At 38.5% G+C, this 12,286-nt stretch overlaps 1 protein-coding gene across 3 annotated transcripts; it reads left to right on the top strand.

Moving 5' to 3' along the window:
• Positions 1-5,847: 5,847 nt before the first annotated feature.
• On the top strand, positions 5,848-10,762 carry LOC115752680 (chaperone protein dnaJ 8, chloroplastic-like). Of its 3 annotated transcripts, none has more exons than XM_030690970.2 (3): positions 5,848-6,324; positions 6,443-6,511; positions 7,048-7,408. In XM_030690970.2, exons 1-3 carry the CDS (start codon positions 6,103-6,105, stop codon positions 7,228-7,230), a joined length of 474 nt encoding a protein of 157 aa, XP_030546830.1. In that variant the 5' UTR covers positions 5,848-6,102; the 3' UTR covers positions 7,231-7,408. The 3 variants fall into 3 exon arrangements, with proteins under 3 accessions (XP_030546830.1, XP_048130941.1, XP_030546829.1); XM_048274984.1 differs by lacking the exons at positions 6,443-6,511; positions 7,048-7,408 and adding exons at positions 10,137-10,205; positions 10,385-10,762 and having other exon boundaries at positions 5,854-6,324; XM_030690969.2 differs by lacking the exons at positions 5,848-6,324; positions 6,443-6,511; positions 7,048-7,408 and adding exons at positions 9,570-9,989; positions 10,137-10,205; positions 10,385-10,762.
• The last annotated feature ends 1,524 nt before the right edge of the window (positions 10,763-12,286 follow it).

Raw genomic sequence — 12,286 nt, forward strand, 5'->3', positions numbered from 1 at the left:
GAGAGTTGGCGGCCGCTGGATTTTCCCCTCGATCTCGATCTCGTCGCAGGAAACCACAGACGGGGCAGGAGGAAGATGAACAGTAATTTACCTGAACGCATGCGTTGATGGCCAAGTTGGTAAAATTAAAAAGGTAGGAACTGGATTGATATTCATATAATAAATTTAACAGCGGTTGGGTAATTTTTTTTCGATTCCTAAATTTAGGTTAAAACTAAAATTTTGAAGACATAACATGTTGAGGCGGGCTTAAAGTCAATTTCTTATGATAATTGATGGCCGAGCCCACTAGGAGATAGAAGTATAATCGAGAAGAGCTAAATAAAAAGATTACCAAATAAAGCCGTCAATATATGGGTGATTGTTGATTTCCAACTTCAATTATGTGCATTTTGTCGATATTAATTCGCGTAGAAATCCTTACTTTATGACGAACATTTAATTTCTCGGACACTTTCTCTCGTATGAGATGCGAATTTAGAGGTTCACCTTTTAAAACAAGATGGTTGATCCAATGATAATAATAAATAAAATATACGATAATGTTTCTTTTTTTTTTTTTCATTTTGTGATTTGTAAAGTTTATGACGAGGTGTTAATTACATCCATTGCCAAAGTTGCAAGGTTGGTAGGTTTGTTGAGCAGATCCTTTTCTCATAACCCGAAAGTGCATGCGTAAAGATCCAATTACCTATAGATCGATGAAGGATCCAATTACCTGTATTGAAACAACAGGACTAACCTCATCAAGATAAAATTTTCAATCGAATTTTTCCCTTTTCGAAAAGTTATTTTTTAGGAAAATGAAAATGTTTTCTGGTTTTTGGCTACAATAAAAAAAAAAACTCTGGAAAATATTTTCTGTCATTTGGTACGGAAAATTGGATTTGATTTTCTTTCATAGACTCATTTTAATAATTTTTTGTTTTTCTGTTTTTTCTTTGCATTTTTTTTTAAAAAAATCAAAATTTTTAAGTATTTATCTTTTTCTCTCTCTCTTTTTTTTTTGCTTTTTGCCCTTTTGGTTTCGGCTAGTCACGGACTACGATGACAGCTAGCAATTGGTTGTAGGTGAGCTCGAGGCTCGGCCGATCCAAGTGATCTTGGGCTCGTCCGAGGCTCGCGAGCTCAGGGCTTGCCAAATTCTAGCAGATGTTGCACAAGCCATATGGGAAATGCATTTCTCTTGCATCAGTATCCCTAAAATGCTCCAGACGTCTTTCAAACACTGTCAAATTACTCAAACATAAAATCTAAGATCTCTCCTTATGTTCGAAAAATTGTAAAACCGCTCTTGATCATTCTGAAATGAAGGATATGATATGACTCAGACAAAAAAAAAAAGGCATATATTATGACATGAGGGGGCAAGAACAACGATGGATCATGGGCAATTACCGAATCGAGAAAGAGCTTTTTCAAAGATGATTAGAACAACCGTCCACAACAAGAACAGTGGCCCCATTGAGAAAGAAGTCTCCATCAATACGTATGGCCTATCCTTACTTAAATAAGAGGAAGCAAACCTTCAAAAGAAAATTAAATAATAATTGTAACTGGGCCTTGTAATCTTTGGTGATTACGATAAATTGTAGCTAGGGCTCGTCGGCCTTGGGCGAGCCCGAGATTGCTGGGACCAGCCAAGCCTCAAGCTAGTTGACCCACGTCATGACCAATTATTGGGCTGCCGGCTGCCACCGAGGTCCGCGGTTGGCGGATGATGGAGGAAGAGGCGGCGGGCGGAGGAAGGAGGAGGTAGAAGGAGGACAAAAAAAAAAAAAAAACGAAAAAGGAGAAGGGAAAAAAAGAAAAGAAAAAAGTACAATTTTCCAAATTTTGAAAAACAAATGAAAAATGAAAAGAAAGGAAAAAAGTAATTATAAAGAAAGGAAATGTGAAAGAGAGGAGAAAGAAAAGATAAGGAAAATGTTTTCCTCTTCTCAAAACGTAGAAAATATTTTACCACTTTTGAAGGGATTTTTTTTCCATGAATGAAAAATGTTTTCCTAAACTAGCTTATTTTTCGCGAGTTAAACGTTGAAAAATCTGAAATACGTTTCCCTGGAAGTTTTTCGCGAAACAAACGAGATCTTAATCTAATTGCTGGTGCTATTTAGAGTCGCACATTATTAAGGCCATACCTCAAATATTTTGAAGTTTGCACCTAGTGAGATTATCTTTCAGTTCGCTCTTATCGTCTATCTTTTAGTATTATTATAATAAATCATGATTTATGTTATATCCAAATGGTGGCATATGAGAGCATCTTGGGATATGAAGATTTTAGATTTCTGCCACTTTCGTTATTGCGGCTGGATTAGCTATTGGGCTTGCTTCTATTTGGATGTTGACTCGCCAAATGAGCTTAAAAATGGAAATGACATGTCACGATTGCACCAGTAATTTCAAGTTTGGCAAAGACCTAAGCCTCTCTGTGTGGGGCATTGATTGGGCCTTTGGGTGCAAAATTTTTGGGAGAGTACGGCATGCCGTTGCTCATCAGCATCTTAATGCCATGTCTTGTCAAAGAAATCAAATTCGAATGCCTTTACAGGCCATAGCCCAAGATGAAAGCGTGGGTTGAAGGGTAAAATTTTGAGCTCGAACACAGATTAGGTCAATGGGTAGAAAATCGAATTTTTGGATTTTAGAGTTTCAACGTAGAAGGGTAGTCGGAAAGTCTCGGACATTGTATATAGTTGACTAATGATAACTAGTCTTTACCTTCAACAATTTGGTTGAGCGATTAATAAGAGTTTGATATAAGTGCACACGAATCTCATATTCACATCACAACATTTCCTTACTCAGAGACGGAGGTATCAATGTGGGTCATTGACATACTTTTATTCACTTGGGTCATATATGGATTCAATAAATTTAAAAAAAGAGAGAGTCAAATATGAGTTTAACCTTATAAAGCCCATTCAAATATGGGTATTAACTTAACCCATTTTCGACCTATTTTCGGCCTGTGGCTTGTAGCTTCTCAAGCATCTGCTTGTAAATGGGCCTCAACTCAAGTATATTAGTTTATATTTTAATTTATTATAAATAAAACAAAGAATAAAAAATAAAAATAAAAAAAATAAAAACTATTTTGGAATGTTGCCGATCGCCACCCTTTGCCGTCCGCTGTTGTCCGCCGGAGAAAATAGAAAATAAAATTAAAATTTAAAAAGTAACTTAAAAAATATATATTTTAAAAAATAAAAAATATTTTAAAATATTTTTTAATAATAAAAATATAATTTTTTAAAAAGTTCAAATATTTTTTTAGAAATTTAAAAAAAATGAAATTGCATGAAAGTGTTTTAGCAATATCATTTTTCTTAACAAATCATAAGAAACAAATATTTCATGGTTTAATTAAATATAAAAGTATTTAAGTAATACGGATCATGTCGGGTATGGGTTAACTTAGATATGGGTAATTAGATTTGTACTAGATGAACATTGATCAATAAGGATCGGACCATATTCAACCGGACTCAAACTCGACCCGACCCACCCAACACCTCTTCTCAGGGGTGTCTATACCGGCCATCTTATAAGTAGAGGATTGATGAATGGAGTGACCTCTCCCTCCTTTCTTTTAAGGTTTTCTCTCACTCGGCCACCAAGCCCTCCTCCAGTGAAGATCGTTCCTAGGGAGGGAGAGAGGTCTTTCCTCTCTTCCTTTCTATATCCCTATCTATTTTCCCATCTCTTCATTTTTAAGAATTTTCAAGACTTCATCGGTGATTTCGTGGATGTCGTTTGTTCGAGTGATTCGCAAGTCTCCGAAGCTCCTTTATCCTTGCATTCAATGATGAGTTTATCTAAAAGTATTTTTATCTATAAGTTGTTTTGCAGCTCTTCTCTCTCGATTTAGAGTTAGTTTTAAATTTGAGAGTTTTTTTGTCCCGATCGAAATATAGATATGAGGTTTACAAGACGTTATTTGTGCTTTTTCAACATATTGGTGTTATTGTTTTCTCTATACGATAATGGTATTGGGGACGCCAAATCTGGGTGCACACAGCTTTTTAACAAAACCGTAGTTACTATAAAGGAAGATTTCGGCGTGTGTTCATTACCGATTATATCGATGCAAGTTTTGGTGATCGGTTGCCGATTGTGCTGATAAATCCGTTCTTATGGAAGAAGGGGGTTGCTGCTGATTATACCAAGTAGATCTATTTTTTAGATTTGCACTGGATTGTAAGGCTTTTATGATTGGTTTTGTCTTGAAATTATGTACTTTTTTTTAAGTAAAATGAAAATTTCCTTTATAAAAAAAAAAAATAGAGCATTGCTCAATATATGTGGACGGGATAGTTTACGTACATTTACGAGATTAGTAGAGCCAAAAACTTTAGATATCTCATGTTATACATATCATAAAAAAGAGGACTGATTGGCAAGATTGGAATTAAAATGATGAATGTGGAAAGCCGAACAATCGAATGGTATCTTACTATCTAGATATTCAACCAGACTCCACCATATTTAGAAATGACCATTTTAAATTGGGGATTTTTTAGTCTGCAAACATCTCAATGTGGATAGGAACGTGGTGCTACATACTTTGCATCTCTAGAGAGCATTTAATTGGAACCTTCTTTAAACCAAATACCTTTTGGAAGGGCGCATATTATTTTTAGGTCATCGATTTTCGTATGAGCAAATCCGGGTCCATCGCAGGAATGTGCTCTTAAACCATTCCATTCAGATGAACAAAGCCAATTCAAAGCACAACGGAGCATGTGAATGCTTGTGGACGAACGCGACCGATTCCGCGGGAAAAAGGTCGGACGTGTTCGGTCATATCGGAAGCCGAGCGAGTCGGCATGGTAACCATCAAGCCGATTAACGGTATTAATCAACGTAACGAGAACTAAATTGGTAAAGGTTCAACCTTGGAAGGCCACAAATGAAGTAGGACAGATAGGAATCGCCGAGAATTAGTCTGAAATCGTGGAGAATATACCCCCAGATAAGTCCATAGCAGAAATCCTCATTCACAACCAGATAAAGGGTACTATCAAATTCAATCCCACGTCCCTCTCACATTACCAAAGTCGATCCTCTCTATTAAACCCTTATTTTTTGGGCATAAGTACATTTCATGTATCAATATTTGTGTATGACACTCACTTTGGTGTCAATATTTTTTTTTGGGATCACTTAAGTACCAAATCGAAGAAAAAATGATTAATTACTTAAGTACATTAAACCCTTATTTTTTGGGCATAAGTACATTTCATGTATCAATATTTGTGTACAGCACTCACTTTGGTGTCAATAATTTTTTTTTGGATCACTTAAGTACCAAATCGAAGAAAAAATGATTACTTTAGTGCCAACGGCTAGAAATTCCGGCGACCTCACTTGAGTTGACACTTAAATAATTATTTTTTAAAAAAATTGATATTTAAATGATCCAAAAAACGATCACTTTAGTGTCAAATTGGAGAAAAAAAACGATAACTTCCAACAAGAATTTCCGGCGACCTCACTAGAGTTGGCACTTAAATAATTATTTTTTAAAAAATTGGAAATTAAATGACTCAAAAAAGAAAATATTAGTATCAAAGTAAGCACCGTACATAAATATTGATAATTAAGGTGTCCTTTTGCTTTCTTTTTTTTTTTTAGTGACTCTAACGTCTCATTAGAAATAATGCATTTAGACAGTTGATTCCCAAAGCAATGTGCCGAATTCTACCTGAACGCGATGCGCGGTTTGCCTTATTTAAATAGCCAAACATCAAAAGCCAAGTCATCGTTAAATAACGATAATTTGAGCTGCCGCTAAAGGAAGAAGCGTTAAATCAAGATTCAAAGGGCCAATTAAGGACGAGCGAAGGGTCGTCTCCTCCCCTACTCTCAACGTCTCAAGCCTTCCCTCTTAAAGCGTGTTTCCAATTTGTTCCGCCCATTGATTCTGTTCAAAACCCACCTCCCAAGTTCAAACACCACGGCCGCAAGCAAAAGCCTTTTGGACTTACTTTCGCAAGTCCGTGCGTATATAAAGGGAGAGATGTACTGTGGGTGCTCGGATTATACTCGCGTTATCTGCTGCTTTTCATCTTCTTCGGTCAATATCATTGGTGAGGCATGGCTTGTGCTGCCGGTTTGATGGGCAAGGCCGGGTCAACTTGGGTTCAACTCAAGAACAATGACGGGACGGTGATGAAGAAGAGGGAGGCATGTAGATATGGAGTTAGAGTCTCTTGCTCCTATTCTTCTTCCGTTGTGGATCCATACAAGACTCTCAGAGTCCATCGCGGTGCTTCTAAAGCTGAGGTCAAGAAGGCCTTCAGACGGCTCGCTTTGCAGGTCTCAATCAAGTCCTCTACGTATGACAGTTTCACTTTGCAGATTCATGGGTCTGCTACTTTTTGATCAAGATCGTTGATGGGTTTTTGGCTTTGTTTCTGTGTTTTTTTTTTTCCAGTATCATCCAGATGTATGCAGAGGAAGCAATTGCAAGGTGCAGTTTCACGAGATTAACGAAGCATATGACGTAAGCCAGCGATTCCTACTTGAAAAAAGTCATTCATGATTCATGCAGAAGATCAAGCTTAACTTGGTCACATACACCATTGATGATATGTCCAACAGCAAGCTTGCAGACTCTTTTTGGTACCGCCAAAAAAAAAAAAAAGAACAAATTTCACCAAGTGAGTGATGATGTTTCATTTTCAAGAGATTTCTCGGGGTTGAGAACTGAACTGCGTATAGAACTCTCTGCCCTGATTCAAAGGAATGGCGGGTGAGGTTCTTTGGGTTATTTTTCTCACTTGTCTTAGCTGAAATAGTGAGAGAGATTATGATGATCATTGGCATCAGCATCTTTATCCAAGTTTTTTATGCATTCTGTCAACGTAGTCAGCATCTGAAAGTGACATAAGAACTACTCACGATCTCTAAACAAGGCCTTGGTGACTTCTTGCCTTTTTCATTTTTTCTTTGGTCAGAGAGGCTTCTGCATTCCACCCTGCTTTATAGGTCACGATACTATTGGCTAATCAAAGTTCTTTGTCAACGTTTCTGATGCAGCTAGTGATGAGCAATTTCAGAGGAGAATCGAATAATCTGCAGATGTACGAGTGGGAAGACCAAGGGATCGACGAGCCGCTGAGAGGGATGGACCATCCAGATTGGGACTTGTGGGAAGAATGGATGGGATGGGAAGGAGCGGGAATTCGTGACTACTCATCACATATCAACCCTAACATTTGATCATCTTGACCCAAGGGTTGTGATCATGTATATTATACATAATGGAAGTGGGGCCTAAGTCATTCCTTTTTTCTGTATATATGTAACATAACAAAACAAAGATTATGACTTTGGCCATTATATAGTTGTAAGAGTGACCTCAAGGTGTCCATAAGAGAACATGACATGAGAGTAAAGTATACAAGTTACTTATTCATGTATCATTATTTTTTCCCCATAGAAGCAAGAAACTCTAGATGCACCTTCGATGATCCTTGTCAACACATTTCCCGCTGGTGGTGCCACCAAATGCTGCTGTGCAGTGGCTAATGCATCTCTCTTCAAAGCAATTCTGGGAGTAGTATGGAGGTTTTCTGCATCCTTAGGCCTCTCCTGACCTGGTACCTGTTTTGGGAAACAACCCAAAAAAAGGAAAAGAAAGAAGAGGAACAAATTAGTAGCCATAAGGATATTGGGGCCAGAAGGGAGAAGAAAACAAGTTTGTGATTTTTAAAGTAGACCAGATCAGACAATTAGGAAGAGCATCAGAACAAAAGACAGAGAGGAAAAGAACTTCATCGTGTGACAGCAATTGAGACTTTAACGTAGCATGTCTTTGTCTCAACCTGATAAATGTTTTGCCAAATGAAAAGAAGAGCCGTAAGAATATGAGGGCACAAGATATCTCAGCATATTTATAGTGAGAGCAGCTCTTATTAACATCATTAAGGAGCCAGTTAAGCAAATAACTTGGTAAGGACAAGTTCTGAATTTGCCAAATACGAGGATTTTGACTTAATGTGTGGAGTATGGAATTAAAAGAGAGCTATTAAAATCTTGCTTCTTTTTTTGGCTTAACTTTGAAGATCTTCAAGGATCCTTGTCTATCAATGCATCCTCTGACCATTTTTTTGGCTGTTGATCTGAGATTTTTTTCTGCAGATGCTTTTGCTCCTTATGCAGTACCTACTGTATTTGGCTATACCAAATTGAGGGAAAGGCTCTACTGATGATTGAAGCACCTTGGTATATTTAAAGTCTCTTTGTAGAATTAGAGGCACAACAGCTGCAGCAATAAAATTATCCAAGTGAAGATTAAAGTATTTAAGAAGAAATGTTTTCTTTTAATTTTTCTTTTTAATTTTTTGTCCAAGTGACATCTTCGCCTTTCTTTTTCCTTGCAAGTTAGGCGTTGCCGTCTGTAGGAGGAATTTCTGTGTTAATTCTCTTTGTTGGTTTGAGGAGGTTCTGAGTTGAATGAAGGTTTATACAAACACAGACGATCTGGCACCTAAATATGCCCTTAAAATGTACAATATTCCTGCTTGCTCCAATGCCAGCGATCTTACGCTTTTAATCATTTGATGTATCGAAGCATTTCAAGTTTATCCATGGCAGATCTAAAACGACGCCTCCTCCCGCCTAGACCTGCAACAGTTGTTACCGTTCATTTGTGCCCATGGCACCATGCGTCAGCCTTACGAAAGCATGGATGTTGTAGTTCCTAGGAAATGTGGTCAAGGTCTTTGGTCATGGATTCGTGTTGATACCTTTGTCATTATTGCGATACTGCACAAACCGAAGAAGTTTAGGGCATGCATGGCAACACAAACCGAAGAAGCTGATTTTTCTATTTCTGCTTCAGAAATCTCCGGTGGCTCTATCTCGTGTTCATTTTTTCATAGCGAGCGATAGTTTCCTTGTAAGAAAATCTCCTTCGGAATAGTCAAGTATGATAAGGAAAAGTTGCCAACTCCTTCAATAATTCTCCCTCTGTCCCACTCTCTCCTTACATTCCATCTTTTTTCCTCTCGTTCGTTAATTCTAAGATGAGAAAAATTGGGTCCATCGTGTGACTGTGCTGTAAACTGTTCAATTCAAGTGACAGATTCTCTCGGAGAAGGAAACTCAAAATGAGGGTCGGCGAAGATGACAAGCCAATTCAAAGAACAACAAAGCATGCGGATGCTTCTAAACGAACACGACATTTGCGTCGAAAAGGTCAAATGAGTTTGGTGGCATTAGAAGCCGAGCTTGACAGTGGGGTAACCATGAAGCCGATCAACGCTGCCAATTAATGAAAAAACAAACCCAAATGACCACGATTCCTTGGAATAGCTAAAGGTTCAACCTTGGAAGGCAAGAAAATGAAGGACACAGAGGAATCGCTGGGAATTAGTCTGAACGCACAGCAAATGTACCCCCAAGTAAAGTCCATAGCAGAAGTCCTCATTCTCATAACCAGATAAAGGGTGTTATCAAATTCAACCCCATGCCTCTCACATTATAAAATTCGATCCTTTGTTTAACTATTTATTGACTCTATCATCTCATTAAGGCAAAGCGTGTTTCCAATTTGTCCTGCTCATTCATCTTTTCAAAACCCACCTTCCCGGTTCAAACCCCACGACCGCAAGCAAAAGCCTTTGGGATGTATTCTCCCACATTCGTGTGTATATAAAGGGAGAGATACATCGTGGGTGATTGGATTGTGGGATCTTTCATACTCGTGTTATCTGTTGCTTTTCATTTTCTTCAGTCAATATCATTTGTGAGGCATGGCGTGTGCTGCTGGTTTGATGGGCAAGACCGGGTCATCTTGGATTCAACTCAAGAACAATGAAGGGATGATGATGAAGAAGAGGGAGGCACGTAAAAATGGGGTTACAGTCTCTTGCTCCTATTCTTCTTCCGTTATGGACCCATACAAGACTCTCAGAGTTCATCGTGCTGCTTCTGAATCTGAGGTCAAGAAGGCCTTTAGGCGGCTCGCTTTGCAGGTCTCGATCAAGTCCTCTCTACATATGACAGTTTCACTTTGCAAGCTCAAACGTTGCAGATTCATGGGTCTGCCCCTTTCTGATCAAGATCGTAGATGGGTTTTTTTGGCTCTGTTTCTGTGTTTTTCCTTTCTTTCTTTTTTTCAGTATCATCCTGACGTATGCAGAGGAAGCAATTGCATTGTGCAGTTTCATGAAATCAACGAAGCATATGATGTAAGCCAATGATTCCAACTTGAAGAAAATCTCTAAACAAGGCCTTAGTGACTTCTTGCCTTTCTTCATTTTTTATTTGGTCAGAGAGGCTACTGAATTATGCTTCTGAATTCTACCGTGCTTTATGGGTCACAATACTCTTGGCTAATTAAAGTTCTTCCTCAACGTTTCTGATGCAGCTTGTGATGAGCAATTTGAGAGGAGAATCCAATGGTCTGCAGATGTATGAGTCGGAAGAACAAGGGATCGACGAGCCGATGAGAGGGATGGATGATCCAGATTGGGATTTGTGGGAAGAATGGATGGGATGGGAAGGAGCGGGAATTCGCGACTACTCATCACATATCAACCCTTACATTTGATCATCGCAACCCCGGGGGTTGTGTTTGTGCATATTATATACGATGGAATTGGGGCCTAAGTCATTCCTTTTTCTGTGCATATGTACCATTACAAAACAAAGATTATGGCTTTGGCCATTATATAGTTGAAAGAGTGACCTCAAGATGTTCATAAGAGAACATGATATGAGAGCTAAGTTCAAAATTTCTTATTCATGTATCATTGTCTATTTTTTTTTCTCAATAAAAGCAACAAACTCTAGATGCAGCAACAATGATCCTGGTCAACACACTTCCCGCTGGTGGGGTCACCATATAATGATTTGCAGAGGTTAATGCATTCCTCTACAAAGCAATTCCGGGCAAAGAATGGAGGTTTTGTGCATTCTTGGGCCTCTCCTGACATGATACCTGTCTTAGGAAATGGCAAAAAAAAGGAAAAGAAAGAGAATAGAATAAAGAGGAGAAATTAGCACAGCCATAAAGATATTGGGGCAAGAAGGGAGAAGAAAACAAGTCTAGGATTTTTAAAGTAGGTATGAATCAGACAAACATACCAGATGAGACAATTAGGAAGAGCATCAGAACAAAAGACAGAGAGGAAAAGAACATCATCGTGGGACAGCAATTGAGATTTCAACGTAGTATGTCTTTGTCTTAACTTGAAAAATGTTTTGCCAAATGAAAAGAAGAGCCTTAAGAATCCGAGGGCACAAGATATCTCAGCATATTTATAGTGAGAACAGCTCTTTTTAACAAAATTAAAGAGCCAGTCAAGCAAATAACTTGGTAAGGAAAAGTTCTGAATTTACCAAATGCGAGGATTTTGGCTCAATGTGTGGAATATGGAATTAAAAGAGAGCTATTGAAATCTTGCTCCTCTTTTGGCTAATTTCGAAGATCCTTGATCCTCGTCTATCAATGCATTCTCTAACCATTTTTTGGCTGTTGACCTGAGATATCCTTTTGGCAGATCTGTCTGTTCCTTATGCGATACCTACTATGTTTAGCTACCAAATTGAGGGAAAGGCTCTATGTGATGATTGAAGCACCTTGGAATCTGTAATGTCTCGTTCCAAACGAACCTTAATACCATGCAAATCAGTGAATTAGGGGTAAAGCACTCTTGCTAAAAGCTCGATATATAGACAATCCAAAGTGAGAGCTTCCAGATTCAGTGACATCTTCGCCTTTTTCTTTCCTCACGAGTTGGGCGTTACCATCAGTAGGAGGAATTTCTGTGCTAGTTCTCTTTGGTGGTTTGAGGAGGTTCTGAGTTGAATGAAGGTTTATACATACACGGACGATTTGGCAACTAAATATGCCCTTAAAATGTAAAATATTTCTGCTAGCTCCAATGACAGCGATCTTTCGCTTTTAATCGTTTGGTGTATCGCAACATTTCAAGTTTATTCATGGCAGACTCAAAGAACGTCTCCTCCCGCCAAGACCTGCAAAACCGTTCATTTGTGCCTGTGGCACCCTGCGTCAGCCTTACGAAAGTATGGATGCTGTAGGTCGTAGGAAACGAGATCAAGGTATTCGGCCATGGATTCGTATTGATACCTTTGCCATTATTGCGATAAGGCACAAACCGAAGAAGTTTAGAACTCTCCGACGGCTCTATCTCATGTTCATTTTTTCACAGCGAGATATAGTTTCCTTGAAAGAAAATCTCCTTCGGAATAGTCAAGTATGACAGGAAAAGTTGCCGATTCCTTCACTAATTCTCCCTCTGTC

This window comes from Rhodamnia argentea, chromosome 2, assembly GCF_020921035.1.
Source record: "Rhodamnia argentea isolate NSW1041297 chromosome 2, ASM2092103v1, whole genome shotgun sequence".
In the NCBI taxonomy this organism is placed as follows: domain Eukaryota; kingdom Viridiplantae; phylum Streptophyta; class Magnoliopsida; order Myrtales; family Myrtaceae; genus Rhodamnia; species Rhodamnia argentea.

What these genes read in the sequence shown, in the direction of transcription:
- LOC115752680 (XM_030690970.2), top strand. Translation starts at nt 6,103, where the DNA reads ATGGCTTGTGCTGCCGGTTTGATGGGCAAGGCCGGGTCAACTTGGGTT. An exon ending in TCAGACGGCTCGCTTTGCAG is followed by an intron (nt 6,325 to 6,442) that starts GTCTCAATCAAG and finishes TTTTTTTTCCAG; the next exon opens with TATCATCCAGATGTATGCAG. An exon ending in AGATTAACGAAGCATATGAC is followed by an intron (nt 6,512 to 7,047) that starts GTAAGCCAGCGA and finishes TTTCTGATGCAG; the next exon opens with CTAGTGATGAGCAATTTCAG.